This window comes from Carex rostrata, chromosome 2, assembly GCF_964058835.1.
Source record: "Carex rostrata chromosome 2, lpCarRost1.2, whole genome shotgun sequence".
NCBI classification, from domain to species: domain Eukaryota; kingdom Viridiplantae; phylum Streptophyta; class Magnoliopsida; order Poales; family Cyperaceae; genus Carex; species Carex rostrata.
In genome coordinates this window covers 15,484,697-15,501,632 of record NC_135919.1, presented here as the reverse complement: position 1 = coordinate 15,501,632, position 16,936 = coordinate 15,484,697, and the positions used below count along the sequence as shown (strand labels likewise).

The following is a 16,936-nucleotide window of genomic DNA, read 5'->3' as shown; positions in this document are numbered from 1 at the left end:
TCGAAAAGTTATAAATCTACAACAAAAATATAATTAAAATTTGAATATGGGTAGGAATAACATCATCTCTAAATTTTCTCTATACTATATTATTTTATTTTTTAATAGTTTCTTTTATTGTTTGAATTAATTTTTAAAAAATAATCTACACCACAATACTATTAATTTGTTTTTTTAGATTACACATGACAATACAGAGGGAGTTAAGAACATGCCAAAAACAGAAATATCAATTAAAGTCTAATCAGGATTTAAAAAATTGCGAATGCAACCAACGACGTCACTTATTTCTAGTAGACCCAGATGCTATAAATATCGATGTCATTTGTTTCTTGCGCTTGGACTTCGTTGAAAAATATTATAAGCTTGAGAACTTTTGAGAATTTAAAAGAAAACACATGGCTGCAAAGAGGACCCGTTATAATGTTTGCCAGTTGAGAAATATTTTGTTTTTGAAAGGGAACATGACAGCATTTTTTTTTCAGAAAATAAAAATTGATATGTCAAAAAATAAGTTGATATTTTTCTCCAAATTTTTTTGTTTTTAAAGAAGTGGCATGGCCACCGATTTTTATTAAAATGAAAATCACAAATTTACACAATGTTAGTGCTAATACCAACAATTTGGTACTAGCTGCCCCAAACCAAAACACAAGTATGTCACATCCTACAAAAGAGACTGCCTACCAAAATCAATACAATATAACCTAGAGTTATGGTAAATCACAAAACAAACAACACCTACAAATATAACCTGCAGCAAACAACAGTAAAGTAAAATGCAATTACACCCCTATATCATCCAAAGTCAAACAAGACACCATTTGCAGATCTTATTAATCATCCAAAGCTGTTCCTTCTCCATTCATAAGGATTGTAACATGTGTATCCCTCATGGAAAGGGCCCACGTGGTACCTAAGAGGTCCTTCACATCACAAGGCATAATAAGCTTAATTGGTCGGTTAAATCGATTTTTTGTTGAGATGCCCAAAAGAAAGCAAGTGAAATGACCTTGGAACCTAAAGATTGAATATTCAAAATATTGTCATCATGAAAAACTATTATGTTTCTATCTAACCAAATTGTCCACAATACTGCCTCTCTATCTCTAATTATTTCCACCGGCTTTGCATTCTTTAAAGGAATACAATAATCAAGTTCTCATAAATTAACCACACCTAAACAATCAAACACAAAATTATTATAATAAGCAATCCAACTCCAAATAGAATGGGTCACCGGACAAGACACAAAAAGATGATCGACAGATTCCAACTCGGAACAATATACACATTTTGGATCTCCCTGCCAACCTCGAATAGCCAAGTTCACCTTAGTGAGAATCCTATTTTGTTTGAGTAGCCACAAGAATATTTTTATTTTTGAGGGAATATTGGCTGCCAAAACAAAATCAAAGTCTGTTATGTGAATACCTCCAAATTCTAACCATTTGTACATAGAATTCACTGTAAATTTACCATGAGTTGTCCACCTTCAGACAATATGATCCAATTCGGTACCTAATCGAAAATTTAAAAATTGTTCTACTAAAGAGCACCATTCACTAAGTGTATTACCATTCAATTGTCGTGAAAAACTAATATCTATAATATTATTGCAAAATACATCAGCAACTAATATATCTCGTCATAAGCTATAAGAAACAGATTAGGATAAACATCCGATAAAGATAACTCACTTGTCTATCTATCAAGCCAAAAACCGACTAAAGTACATGTCCTATTTTTCTCCAAATTTAACAAGGACCACACAATAATTTAATCTACCTTTGTACCACTTCTATACAACTGATGCGTTGCATAAAATTTAAAAAGAGGATAACTAAATTATTACTCCACTCAGGATTTCAAAATTCGGTCTCCTCCCATTTCTTCTCCCTTAAAATAGTATTGGAGGGGAAGGGAGGACCGAACAATTGATTCTGTCCAGTGATGGACAAAATCAATAATTCGGTTAACTCGGGAAGGCAGAATTTGTGTGGCCGACTGTAGGGCTGGCAAAAAAATTAATTCAAACCAAATTCAAATCTAGTCTGGTTCAATTGAAATGGGTTCGCGAACTTTTATGATTCGAATCTCATAATAACATTGATCGTTCATTTACCTGATGAAATTAATTCATGATTCGATTCGGGTTTTATTCGAATTTAATTCGATTTGAAATGGATTCGAATTGAAACAAATTAAACCAGGTTTGATTCGAAATTAATTCAAACCAAACTCAAACCTAGCCTGGTTCGATTGAAATAGGTTCGCGAACTTTTATGGTTCGAATCTCATAATAACATCGGGCATTCATTTACCTGATGAAATTAAAACCCAAGATAGAGAGTCATAATTTAACTTAGCCGATGCTCCCTCGCTCGCAAATCTCAATAATCTAGTTCTCTCTCCGCCTCTCCCTAACTCACTCTCTCTCTCGCTCTAAAACCTAGACGATGCTCTCGGTGACTGGCTGTCTCTCCGGTCGTCACTCCTCTCTCCGGCCTAGACGGCTGTTTCTCCTCTCTCTTCGGTCGTCTCTCCTCTGCCTTCTCTACCTTTCGAATTCCCACTTCATTAGATGGTCCGATCGAGGGTTTTATTGAGTGAGCACTCGAGGTACAATTACTTGTTTTACTGCATATTTCAGTTCTTGTACTTAATTATCCTTTTACGATTATTTGTTTTGATGTATTTTTTCATGAATAATTTTTTAACTTAAAAACACTCATTTCATACCGGTAAAAGGAAGCTATGTGAATTTTGTCTCGCAAGAAAAAATTAATGTATAAACTATCAGTATAACTAGGGCTGCTAAAAAATAATTTAGTTCGTGATCCAATTCGGGTTCGATTCGAAACGAATCAAACCAAGTTCAGTTCGAATCTTATTCAAACCAAACTCAAACCTATAATAAGTTCGATTCGGTTTGATTCGTTGCCACCCCTAGCCGACTGTGTACAAGTCTGAACAATAATGGATCGAACCACTCATTTGATTATCCTTCTTATCTAAACCGAATAAATAATTTGATTCTGGTTGTTATTTAATAAAAAAAAAATCAATCTGAATCTTGACATCTCGGTTTTTTAATTTATAAAAAAAAAAAAAATTATCAAATGAGCAGAATTGCAAAACACTAATTTGTCTCACAATTGCATTACCACTTCTCTCCAACACCAGTAAAGTTTAAAAGTAGCACTTGCAACAAATATTAATATGCTCATCTTTCTTTCGTCTACTGTTGTTAGTATTTTTTTTTCTATTAAATATATATATATTTTGATAAAAAGAATATAGAGGTCTACCCTATCAACTTTCTTTTTATCTAATGTCTATAAAGGACCTCTTATCAGGGATGGATCCAGTCTAGTTCGGGGGGGGGGGGGGGGGTCAGTTGTCCTTCTAAACTTTGAAGGTTTATACAAATTTATGAGAAAATGTAACGTCCCCCGGGCTATAGTCCCTCAAAAATCCCCGAGTATAAAAACATTCTTTTTTTAGCTTAGTTCTGACGCACTTTCAACTGCTATAATTTCAAGTATAATATGTATGTTCACAGGATAATATGTGTATGTTCACAGAAGGTGGTCCCCAACAGCTGTCACGCGTTTTTAACAGCTTTCACGCGTTTTCATCTGGGGCCACGCGGTTTCATCTGCAGAACATCCATTGAACTGTTTATAGGATTGTTTTCATCGTATTACAGGATGTAATGAACTTGTTTATAGGATTAGTGTAAAAGGTCCGGGGATTTTCGGGGGACTGAGTATAAGGCCGGGGACTGTTAGCTGCTTCCCAAATTTATAGGTTCATATTGACTTTGCTCTCCTCTAGAATTTTATTTGCCTCCGGCTGAACTTTTGATTTGTAACTAATATTAAATTTAGGGTTAAAATTATAATAAATTTATTGAATTCTAACTGGTAATTAGAATTAGAAGTCATAATATTGAAAATTAGAAGTCAGAGCATTGAAAATTAGAAATTAGAGCATTATTTTTTATCTAATACCCGATTAACTAATGAGTTTGAACCCAATTAACTATTCAAATACTGATTTGATTATTTACTCCGGATAGCACATATAGGCATTCCATTGTCAATAAACGTGCTGAATGTTCAAAAATAAAATAAAATAAGAGCAAATTTATAAGAATAATTATATTATAAATAAATACTAGGAACCCTCTGAGGCTCTGAACCTCCCTCCGAGCCCTACAGGTACAAGCTCTGAAGCTCATGCACCGTCAGATTTGATACGAATACAAGTAAAAAAAGAAAGTTAGAAATACAATGTTACTTTCTAGGATAGCTTCTTCATATTTTATATTTTTTAAATTTACCATTTTTCTGGTTTCACTTTCACCTTTGTGTGGTTAATTTTAATATTGGAACTTTTTTGCTTAATTTTCGGCTGCGTTTGGACTCGGAAAAAAAATTGAACGACGAAGCTGAATTGGCTGGATATGACTTCCGAACTCTTTTCAGTTTTCAGTCATGTACATATCTTTTTTTTTTTTGTGTATTGTATTTGATGTGTAATGAAGCAAGCGTGAAGGACACTTCATTTCAATGAGAAAATCAAAAAGGCTTTTGGGATGTAAATCACAAAACGGGAGATTTTTAAGTCCTGCTTGTATTATTGAATATGAAGCGACTTTAAAGAGAGATTTTAAGTCCATTTGTCAGAGACTAAATCGCATTTATTGTCACTGGCAACCACTGTCACGGATGCGAACCGCCGAACCCTCTTGACTCTTGTATATGTTAATGTCGAGTTCAGCTTGGGTCCGATGCTCATTGGACCAAAGTGGTTCCAATGAGTTCGCTCACCATCGGATCTGTTTTAAGATTTACGCTCGAACTTTTACATATGCTTTAAAAATCGTGCACACGAATCTTAAAACAGATCTGATGGTGAGCGAACCCATTGGAACCACTTTGGATCCAATGGGCATCGGACCCAAGCAGAAGTCGTTAATGTCATGCTTAGATTCTGATTACTCCTCCGTGCTGATATGATATCCACTGCAGAAATTTTAAGGAGAACTTAAATGTTTGTTAATAAACGATTCGGTGTAACATATTTCCTGTGGCTGTGGGGTAGATGTATTGTTAACAAGATTTTTAATTTTTATTGCATAGTCTTATGGGGACCCTAAATTTAGAACTCGTCAAATATCTACCTCGTAGTAACTAATGGGCCGAAAGTGACGCTCTTTAATTATTAGGCGAGCAGCCTTTTTATTTCCTAGTTCAAGAGCTGGGCCTCTACAATATAGTTTGGGTTATGAGTGAGATCTATGGTATTATCGTATTATGTATAGCACGAATTGGGCTAGTACGATACTTAATTCAGCTCATGTATCACCAATTTTAAAATTTATTAAATCACTTTTAAACCACAAATTTAAACTATTCAAACTGATCTCTTTTATTAATTGTATGTCTATATATAAAATTTATAATTTTTGAGTTTATTTAGTATCAAGTCAAGTAGTCAAATGTGAGAGATTTTTAAGTAAATTTTAATATATTCATTTTCATCATTTTTTTATCCGCTGATTTGGTACTAAAATAATTTAGAAATAAATTTTACATGTAAACACATCACTTATAAAATACATCGGTTTGAACGGTTTGGATTCGTAGTTTGAAGTCGGTGCTATATGACACCAATATCATACTAGCCGGACTCCGTACAACACATATTGGTCTAATAGATCGATATTTTCATTTTCAAAATCAAAATAGCCAAAAACAGTTCAATATGGACTCCGTATAAAATTATAGTTTTAGGTTTTTTAAATAACTTTTAGATAGGTGGAAAGTCGGCTGATCTAAATTTCATTGATTATTCAAAAATAGTGATTTTCTACCTATCTAAAAAATAGTAAAGTAAAAAAAAATAATATAAAATTTGACTTTCAAATATATTTTTATATAAAAATTATATTGAATAATTTAGATCGACTATGTAGACTTTGAAAAGGGAAATATTAATTCGTAGCAAGGACCAATATGTATTATACACAATACCATAGTCTCACTCTTGTATTGTTAAATCTTATAAATATATGCAAAAGACCAAAATGTGCTTACATGTCTTAATAGAATGTGAGATGGGTAATTAGAATGTTAAATACGTAAAACGAATAACTAAGTAATAAAATAAATAAAAGGCATCTCTTAAAAAAAAAAACTTCACCTAAAAATAGTTAGCACTGATGCAACTAAAATCCAAATAAACTAAATACAATGCATATATAGTTTGAGAAACTTATCAGGGTTGTTTTGTTTCTTAATAAAATTATGTATTATACAACAATCTGTTACCATAGAGACTTGTTGATTATTAAACCGCTTCTTTGAAACTCCGAAGCCCGAATGTTCTTTTTATTACATTCCAAAGTTGTGAATGAGGATGATAATATAAATCGTACGGACAACCATATCTTCTTGATCGAGGTGGTTAAACTTTTAATCAAATAAAAAGTTGGTTATTGAATTATATCAATCTCAATCCACGTGCAAAGAAATAAATTTGACGGTATTTGCATGTTCAGAGTTTGAATGGTAACTACTACCTACCATTAGAAAAGAGAGAGCACCCGTAATGAAGGGACTGAGATTTTTTTTTTTAATTGTACAACTAGTAGATATTGCCGTGAATTAACTAATTCAATTTGTACGAGTACGACGTTCGGAAATATAAAAAAAAAAATAGAGTTAAGCAACAATTCGATTATACATAGACTTTTATTCAGTTGTTGAAATTCAAAAGTAAATAATTTCAATATGGATCCTTGAAAACTAAAAAACCGTCTCAGCCGGCACTAACACAGACAAACACTATATCAAAATGAGTCAAAATTCTTAGAAGTAACTCAAATTTTGAGTTTAGATTTGGATCCAAAATCATAATTCAGATCAATTTGATCCGATGTGAAATACATTGTCCCTTTAACATTCATGCAAAAACAGATTCGATTGTGCGGATTTAAGCTCAAAATTTGAGTTACTGTGGGTGATATGTGTTGTGTCAAAATTTGATGCATGTAGCTAGAAAATTTCGTGATACAAATCCTTTCTTTTTTGCGATATCGATCACGCTTGTGATTTTTCACAATTGCACAGAAAGCATTATATCAATATAAATAAAAGGAAAAAAAAATCATAGAAGTTTTTGCTGATTTTCATTTTGTGAACGTTGCAGTTTATATCAGGAAAATTATTGTATGAATTACTGGTCATTTAAATACTTGGGTATGAATTTCAAATCATTCTCATTCAAATTCTTTAGTCAAATTGACATTATTCTTGATGGATTTACTGAGCTGGATTATCTCTACAGACAATTACCAACGACGAAAGGGAACAAATCCAGAACACAATGAATATTAATGATAACCATATTATTATATTTTACAATATAATGAAAAAAGGGTACCATTATCATGCTCATAATTAGTTTGTTAGGACGAAGCTTCGAAGAGGAATCTTTTTTTTTCTCTCTCTAGAAATAAGAATCTGAAAATCAAATTTTATAAAATTATACTGAAAACTTTAATTTCTAGAAACAACGTTGTCAACACTAACGGCCTATGAAATTAATCAGTATGATTAATTTTATCGGAAGGTATTAGATTGCCATCGGTTTTTGGATGTCATATTTTGGTCGTTTCTTACTTTTTAGAAATTGAAATTTTGGATAATAGTTGCGTAACAATTTAAGTATATTTAGCGTTTAATAATATATAACGAGTGTCATTTAGTTACTTTAGTTTTTTACACATCATTAAATGACGGGATATTTTTAGAAGATTTAACGCCAAAAGATTCAACCACCGTTTAAATGATTAGACGATAAGTTAAACTATTTTATAAAACAAACACAATTGATTAATTAAGAACTTTCTTTTTCTAGAAAAAAAGAAGTATTATTTAAACACAACAAGCAAGTCATGTAGCAACTGATCACATTTTTCCGATATATATATATAGAGAGAGAGACCAATCATTCGTTTCCTTCACACTTCAAAATTTATTATTGCTCTGGTGAAAAAAAGAAGAATCTCAACCATAAAAAAGGGAAAAAAAATTTGTGATACTGGCCAGGATAAAACAATACTTTATTATGTGGCGAATGGAGCTGTCCATTGCTATTGAAATCATAGACAGCTAAAGAGGGAGGACGTAGGAGTGATGGGAAAATAAAGGAAAGAGCGGAGAACAAACACTATTGGTGCCCTCTGTCCGTACTCTTCTATCAAATCTTCACCGACCATCGTTTTCTCTCGCCACATTACCACCTTCCCAACTCCCCTCTGTTGTAACTCGTGAGCAGTGAGTCTCTTTTACTTTTCTTTCTTTCGCCAACTGTTTTTTTTTCCTCTCATTTATTCTGCCAAACGGCCGGGTGCGTGGGTCCTCTCTCTCTACCTCCATCCCCTTGTAGAATTCAAATTCCCATCTCAATTAATTCACATCGACCATTTCTTTATTCCACTGCCACTACTAGATCTATCTATCTAGCTAATACATCTATCTGTCTATCAATGAGAAAGGTGAAATCGGAATCCAAATTGTTCGGCTTGGTTAGAATTCCTGGCCTTAAACAGTCCAATTCAGCTCATGGCAATGCCAACGCCACAATTGGTGTGTTGGCCTTTGAGGTGGCGAGTCTCATGTCGAAAACCGTGCACCTCTGGCATTCCCTGAGTGATCATCAAATCACGCAATTACGTGACGAGATTTTGCACTTAGAAGGAGTTCGCCGGCTTGTCTCCGATGATGACCAGTTCTTGCTTGGTTTGGTCGTTGCCGAGATAACTAAGTCGATTGAGTTCCTCTTCCGATCAGTCGGCCGGCTTGGGAAGAGGTGTTCCGACCCGGTTCTGCAACGCTTCGAACAATTGTTTCTCGATCTGGTGAAGAATGGGTCAGATCCTTATGAGTTGTGTTATGCCAATTGGAAGATGGAGAAAAAGGTAAAGAAAATGGAGCGGCTGATCAGTGCTACCTCCAACCTTCACCAGGAGTTGGATGTGCTTGCTGAGCTTGAGCAAGGGCTCTGCCGGCTCCAGCTCCAGTCTAGAGCCAATTCAGATCAGACAAGTGTCATCGATTTCAAACAGAAGGTGCTGTGGCAGAGACAGGAGGTGAAGTATATTCGCGCAAACTCACTGTGGAGCTGTACCTATGATTACACGCTGCGCCTGCTTGGCCGATCTCTATTCACAATTGTTGCCAGGATCAAGCATGTTTTCAGACTCAAGCAGAGGAATTGTCCCGTAGGTGGTAATCCAACACCTAAGAAACAGCTCTCTCGTAGCCAGTCATCTCTGGTGCCTGGTGTAACAGACTTGTCTGTCCATCCGTCAGATAAATTCTATTCAGGTCCACTTGTTGCTAAATCCAGCCCTATTCTAACTGCTAAAAACATGTTGAAAAGTTTGCCTCCTTCCCACAAGAGCCAAACCCTGAAAACCCCAAAATGGGTTGCGATGGGGCGACCGTTCAAGGGTTGCATGGCTGGTGGAGGTGACTCTCCTGTAATGCACAGTTGCATTCCATTGGAAGCAGGCAACTATAGATCAAACACCATTCTGCTAACCTCTTCTATAGAGCAATCAGAGTTTGTGTACAGCAGTTCACTTATTTCAATGTTTGGTCTCAGCAACAGCAGTAATTTTCTGGAAGGGCCTGATTCAACACTTGGTGCAGCCGCTCTGGCGCTGCATTATGCGAACCTGATCATCGTCATCGAGAAATTGGCGGTGTCACCCCACTTGATTGGCTCAGATGCAAGAGAAGATCTTTATAACATGTTGACCGCTAGTATAAGAGCAGCTCTCAGAGCAAGGCTGAAAACATACGCAAAAAACCTGACCTCCTCAGTGTGTGATCCTAAACTGGCAGCTGATTGGACGGAGGCTATTGGGAGAATTCTTGATTGGTTGGCGCCACTTGCACATAACATGATAAGGTGGCAGTCTGAAAGGAACTTTGAACAAAGGCATGTTGGTTCGGCCACAAATGTGCTTCTTTTACAGACACTTTATTTTGCAAATCAGGCTAAGACAGAAGCAGCTATCACTGAGTTATTGGTTGGTCTGAATTACCTATGGAGATATGCCCGGGAGCTGAATGACAAAGCTATTTTGGAGTGTGTCAGCAGTCAAAACTATAATGATTGCTTCAGTCCCCGGTAATTGTTTAATGAATTTCAAAATTTGTAGATGCATTATGTTACTGGTTGGTGGTTACTTTCTGAAACACAAAAGGTGCATAATTAATTCAGATGTATCCACTAATATAAGTGCATCCCCAAAGGAGTATAATTTCTTTATTTTTCTCTCTTGCTCCCTGTTCTTATATTTTTTTTTTTGTGCCAAAAATAGAGCTGTGGCTATATTGAATTGTATATCTTTGATTTTAATAGTTAATTTCAGAAATGGCTTATTTTGTCAGTAACCATTGCTTTAGTTAGAAGAAATACTTTACCTCCCAATCTCGGTGCCTACAATGCGAGTTATTATTGATTAATTATTATTTTTGTTTAAATGCCTACTTGCGAAAAGCATATATGGGCCAGAATATGATGTTTAACCCTCAATTAAAACTCGATAACATATCTGTTAGCCATCAGTAGGAATTTCCGCACCACTTTCAAACCAGTATTGGCAGCAACCAGTCTAATATCGGATACAAATGCTGTATATACTGGTCTGGTACATGCACAAGATGCCTAAGACCATGGTGTGTAGTATAATATCAAGATCAAGGATGTTATTTGTGCAAAATCAAGATTTGAGAAGGTATCCATGCATCTGTCCAAAAACTTTGTACTTGACCTCATTCTCCTGCAACTCGTCAACTTTGTAGTTAATGACTGAAACAATGCAAATAAATGTTAATGCTCCTAAAAAGCTTATTTGAAATGTTTTGCCTGACATTTTTATTGCTTAAGATTTTATCTTATTAACTTAAGTTGGAACGTATATTTTCTTCTTTTCCATATGTTTTCTTGGATTGGGGCTATGGTACTGTGTCCTATTTTATTTCAAAATGCTCCCTTTTTATATGTTCAGATAAAATGGTCAAATTAATCTAGTCTAAGTAGCATGAGCAACTAATTGACAACTATGCCGTGGCTGGTTTAAACATACCAAAAGTCTACTTGGTTCTTCTCAAAGAAAAATAAAAATCTACATCAGATTGAAATTTCGGAAATTACGTTCTTATTTATTTTTGGAAATTGTAGTTGGGCTTAGTCTACTAAAATATCGACATTATTTCTGTTTTCTTAATTGCTTGCTTGAGAGAGGTGTAGTAAACAATTTACTATTTTTATTCACTCTTAAAGGCTTTAAATGGGCAAAAGACGAAAAGAGATAATGGACAGTTTCTAACACAGCTTAACTGCATAGTTTGCACACAGGTGCTCTGAGCCAACCAGCCCCTTCGCTGGAGCCTGGAGGTCTTGTTAAATCAGTAGACAACTGAGAAGCAAAAGCTCGGTGCAAATTTTCACCTTGTATATAGCTTTTGCCTTCTACAATGACCTCCGATATGACACCTGATACCGGAATTTGTATGAGCCAGTATGCAGATTTAGAAAAGAAAATTCCATTATTAGTACACTACTGTAGTACTGTGTCCTAAATATCTAGTAATTTGTCTGGGGTTTGAATGAGGTCTCAAACAAAGGTAGAAGTCAGGCCAAAGCTGTTAAGAACTGCAATGAAGCAATGCTAAGTTGGTTTTGACTGAGGTCTCACCAGCCATCTCCTTTCCAAAAAAAAAATTCTTCTTACAAGTAGCAAGTAAGATGCTATTTGTAATTCTGAAATTGTTTCATCAAAAAAAAATGTTGAGTTATATATATATATTGAGTTAATTAGTTAATATTATAAGGACCTATTTGTAAGATTGCATTAATATAAAAGAGGAATTTCTCCATGAGAGAAGGTTATTACTAATTTTAACCCCAAATTACCTCAATAACTTCAAGAAAAAAATGTTTCCGAAGCACTTCCAATACTGTTCAGTTTTCTCAGATTTCCTTTTTGCGAGAAAAATGAATTGTACCACTTGCTTCCTCAGTGCAAACGGAGACATTTTCCTGATTGTAGTTTTTGCCTGGTGGAGCTTTTCTACAGTTTGGGCTGTCATTTAACAGAAAATCTTTATTTCTAATACACTCAAATGGAAAGCTGGAGATGAGCTGGTTATATACAATATCAGATGTCACTGCAAAGTCTTTATTAGTTAGGTCTGTTATGTAATAAAGAAATGATATTTCGTACCTGGTCAGGAAAGCTTGCTGTTTGGCACATGCATTGTCAATCGGTACAGTGACAACTTGAATGAAATTTGACTAATTTCAATAATGAGAGAATGAAAATTAACTCTCTGTTCATTTAATAGAATAGCAATCGGAGCACATGACTAACTCCTATTTGTTAATACATAGTTGATGGCATAGATCTATTCGAAGCGGATCCCCTAGAAAGAATTATATACTTTTATGGACAACTCTATAGTTTATTAAATGATTGTCAACTTAAAACTGTCCCATCTTACGACACCAGAAAAATTAGTTGCTATTCATACAGCAACTGATGCAACTTTTTATCTGCAGGTAAAAAGATTATTTTTCTTTAGCAAAGTTTGGTACAAAGGTTCCATCTACCTAGCAATCACATTATTCTCAACCGCACACCTATCCTACCAGGCAATCTAGAACAAAGCAAACAAACCAGCAAATCAAAATTTTGCTCTCTCATGCCTCAGAAGCATGCTAATTGCTACAAAAATTTCAACTTAAATGCTGTCTTACATGTTTTATATGGGCCGGAACGGGCTTTTTGTTCTGCACGTGTTAGGCTGTGTAATATTCGCCTTCCTCTGATTGAAATTAGGCCCTTTCAGTCCTTTGTTTAAAAAAAACATAGAATTAGTTGTGCTTTCCATGTTAAGTTAGCAACAATAATAAACTGTTGGGCTTTCATAGATAGCTTCTCCGTCTTATTTATGCTTTGAAAGGGGAAAATTAATAGTTTAATACAATGGCAAGTTGAACCGATTATCATTACATCAAGGCCTCATTGAGCATTTTTATCCTGGTGCTCGGACAAGAAAAGGTACCTCTACCTAGAATTACTTTCAAATATAGCATGAAAAATCATATCATACACACAAGTAAAATGTCTAAATTAGACAGATCAGATTGCCTGCTCTTGTCATTTTTTAGCATTCGTATATAATAAGCAACAGGCACACGACATCGTGTAATCAGGTATCCTGACAACTTCAGTTGCAACACTTCACAAATTGAGCTATTGCCTCTTTCTTTAATTCTGCACTCTCTCTCACGTTCTTTATAGAAAACCTCCACATGTTGCAAGTATTTGTTACGGCATTTATACCGTAAGTATATATATGAGAAATCGTTGAAAATAAAAGACGCATGTGAAGGGAAGTGTTAGGGAGGCTTGGAAATAAATGGTTCCATGTTTTAAGATAAAATTATTAGCGAGATCTACAGCTGCTAAAAGCCTAAAACTTATCGCACGACGAGCATAAAAAGGTTGTACCTTATTAGGTGATTTATGCATGACCTTTAGACAAATACATACTACAACAAGAACAACAAAGATTGTAAAGATCCAGACCTATTACAATTTTTGTTTTAGATTTTCTGTGGCGTGTAGTAACTCGGGATCTGTAGTTGTGAAGAAGGTCGTGTCAAGGAGACATAACAATAGCCAACCTGTACTAGACACTGTCAAAGACAGGTGTACACCGGACCAAAAGTGGCGCAATAGCCAATAGGCTACTAAAGAGCGTTTTTGTGCCAATGACAAAGCCTAGATGGGTTTATTGACGAGTCCAACGCGAGTTACCGTTGGTTCCCTCCATTTTACAATTAAATTTGAATTATGTGCATCATATTTGGAGCGAAAAATGGAAGCTCAAGTGCTCTGAGTTCATTTGGTTTTGATACGGCGTGAACCGGAAACTTATAGCGCCTATACTTGTTTGATCCTTTTAGTCAAACAATTCCACGGCCGGGTGACATAAGGCGTGGTAGAAATTAGAATAGAACCTTCTAGGCTTGTGGCTCGGGTTCATTCGCGGAGATAATTTCTGCATCTCTACGCGTCCTTCAAATCGTACACCGAATGAAAATAAGAACAAATAGGGGTGAAAACGGTGCGGATAATATCCGATCCGTATTCGATCTGTATTCAAAAATTAAATATCGATATTCATATATGAATATCCGTGTAAAAATAGATACATATATGGTTTTAAATTTTAATTATTAGTAATTATTCATATCCGAATAGTAGATATTTTAATATATATCACGAATAAAATTATCTCATTCACTATTATAATTAGATAAATATTATGAACTTTAGTACTTTTCAATAATATTATATTTTTAATGAGTATCTGATTCGATCCGATCTGTATCCGTATCCATCTAATATTCAATCTGTATCGTATCCAAAAAATAAAACGGATACGGATAAAGTTTTGCCATTATCTGATCCGTTTTCACCTCTAAGTACAAAAGATAATCGAACGAAGTATCAAAAATTTAGAAGTAAGCTGAAAAGAAAAAGAGTGAGGCGTGACTAAGACTAATGACGGAAAAAAAATGAAGTCACGGTGTCAAAATTAATGACTCTCTTTGCAATATAACTTTTTATTATGCTATTTTTTAAAGAGTAAGGCTTAGGTGTTATGAATAACATAAAACCTTTCGCGTTATTGCTTCAAAAACTTATGATATAAATTTTAAACTTTGATCTAAGTAGCTAAATAAATTGATTATATAATGAATTTATAAAATGCAAACTTTTATCTTTTTGAAACTTTTTTTACTATTTTTTATGATTTATGAAAGATGACAAAAATTGGTCTAAAATATTGCCAATTTTCTTTTATTTTTAAGTCATATTTTGTCATCTTTCAATAATCATAAAAATAGTAAAAATTAATATTCTACAAGTTCATTATATAACTAATTTATTGAGTTACTTAGATCGAACTTTAAAATCTATACAATAGATTTTTGAAGTAATAGCACAAAACGTCTTGTGTTATTTATAACATCTAACTCTTACTTTTTTCTAAATCCTTGTTTATGACTTCAAAACGAGATAAGATGATTGTTACGAATCTTTTATATAGCTTTTTTTTTTATTGAATTACAAATAACAATATCTAATTCATTACCTTATTTTTCTTTTCTCAAATATCATTGTACTAAATATCTGAAGTTGTTGTTTAGTTGTTTACAATGTAATTATTTATGTAGTCAAATATTAGATTGTTATAAAATATCATCATGTCTTACAGAACAAATTCGGATAAATTCTACAGTTGTCGTGCCACTATAAATTAAATGGCATATTTGAAGTTCTTGTTAAAAAGTAATATATTTTGTCGGTGCACATATTTTTGTGTATAGGGTATGTTCGGCTGCAGCAACGAAATTACTGTTTATGTGGGGAAAAAAAATCACTCAGACAGATTTTTTTTTTCCACGTGAATAGTAATTTTCAGTTCAAAAGTTTTGAAATCCTGTACCCATTCCCTTTTCCCTCATACCGCCAAACAGGTCCTAATTGTATTGATGTTCATATGCAGAGTAAGATTGAAAAAATAAGTTTAATTTGGAACATAGTTAGTTTTATATGTCCACGTATAGCTAGATATAATTCCTAAATTAAGTTATTTCTATATTTTTCTCAAACATATATCGAGCCAGATTACCGAAATTTTTAAAAATACCATATTTTCAAAAATGATAAACCAAAAGACCATAATGCTGTGAAATATCGAAAAATAGCATGGCCGCATCCCCAAAATGCAGCCACTTTTATAGTGGCCGCATCTAGGGGATGCGGCCATTTTTTTTTTTTTTTCTTTTTTTGCCTTCTCGTGCAGCAGTTTAACCTGTTAAAAAAAAAAGGTGGCCGCATCCCCTAGATGCAGCCAGCCAGCCACTATAAAGGTGGCCGCATTTTGGGAATGCGGCCATGTTATTTTTCGATATTTCACACTATCATGGTCTTTTGGTTTATCATTTTTGGTAATATGGTATTTTTAAAAATCTAGGGCCAGATTACGTAGGTCGCCATTTTCTTCTTTAATAAGATATCTCTGTACAATAGGCACAGGGAATAATAATATAGTGGATCAATTAATTTTACAAATCTAACAAGCTTATTTTCAAGAGGTTTTTCTTATGTAATTGGAATACAAAAATAATGAAAAAAAATTGTAAATTAGTTTTTGCCGAAAAAAACTAGGCAATTGAGTTTCTTAACAAAAACATAAATATATTTTACTGTAGAAAATAACGCATGAAAGTAATACAAAAAAATGCAAAATGTCGTAGGTGGATGTCTTAGTAACTGACGACTTTAAAATTTCTTACATCTTAAATAAAAATGCATTCCTATTTTTTCTACCAAAAGAAGTATATATTAGAAATCTTACTTTTCTTATCTCTTAAAGTGAGAGATTATAGTATACATATACAAATGTGTATCGGTGATTTTATTTCGATGTCAAAATTTTATCTTTGCTCTTGATTTTAATGATGACTAATTTTTTTTCCAATAAGTATTTGCTAAACATGATCTAAAGTCACATTCTCTGGAAATTGATGTTGATATTTTTGTCAGAAGATTTTGATACAATGTATTTATTTGATCAATTGTGTCAAGAAAAAATTGATCCCATTAATTTTTTTAAGAATATAAATTACCTATTGAACAAGACTATATAAAATACTGTATAAATCTACCTAACAATAATATAAATAATAATAATTAAAATATTATCATGTAGAGTTTTTTATTTGTCAAACTATCTTAGAATAATGGCACAAAATAATTCTCAAT

General features: G+C 33.8%; 1 protein-coding gene across 1 annotated transcript; it reads left to right on the top strand.

Annotated features, from left to right (window-relative positions):
- The first annotated feature begins 8,238 nt into the window (after nucleotides 1-8,238).
- On the top strand, nucleotides 8,239-11,720 carry LOC144544994 (type-1 restriction enzyme mjaxp r protein (DUF668)). Its single transcript, XM_078293552.1, has 3 exons — nucleotides 8,239-10,215; nucleotides 11,272-11,280; nucleotides 11,705-11,720. Coding segments are annotated over exons 1-3 (1,662 nt in total). The 5' UTR covers nucleotides 8,239-8,563; the 3' UTR covers nucleotides 11,706-11,720.
- Nucleotides 11,721-16,936: the final 5,216 nt, after the last annotated feature.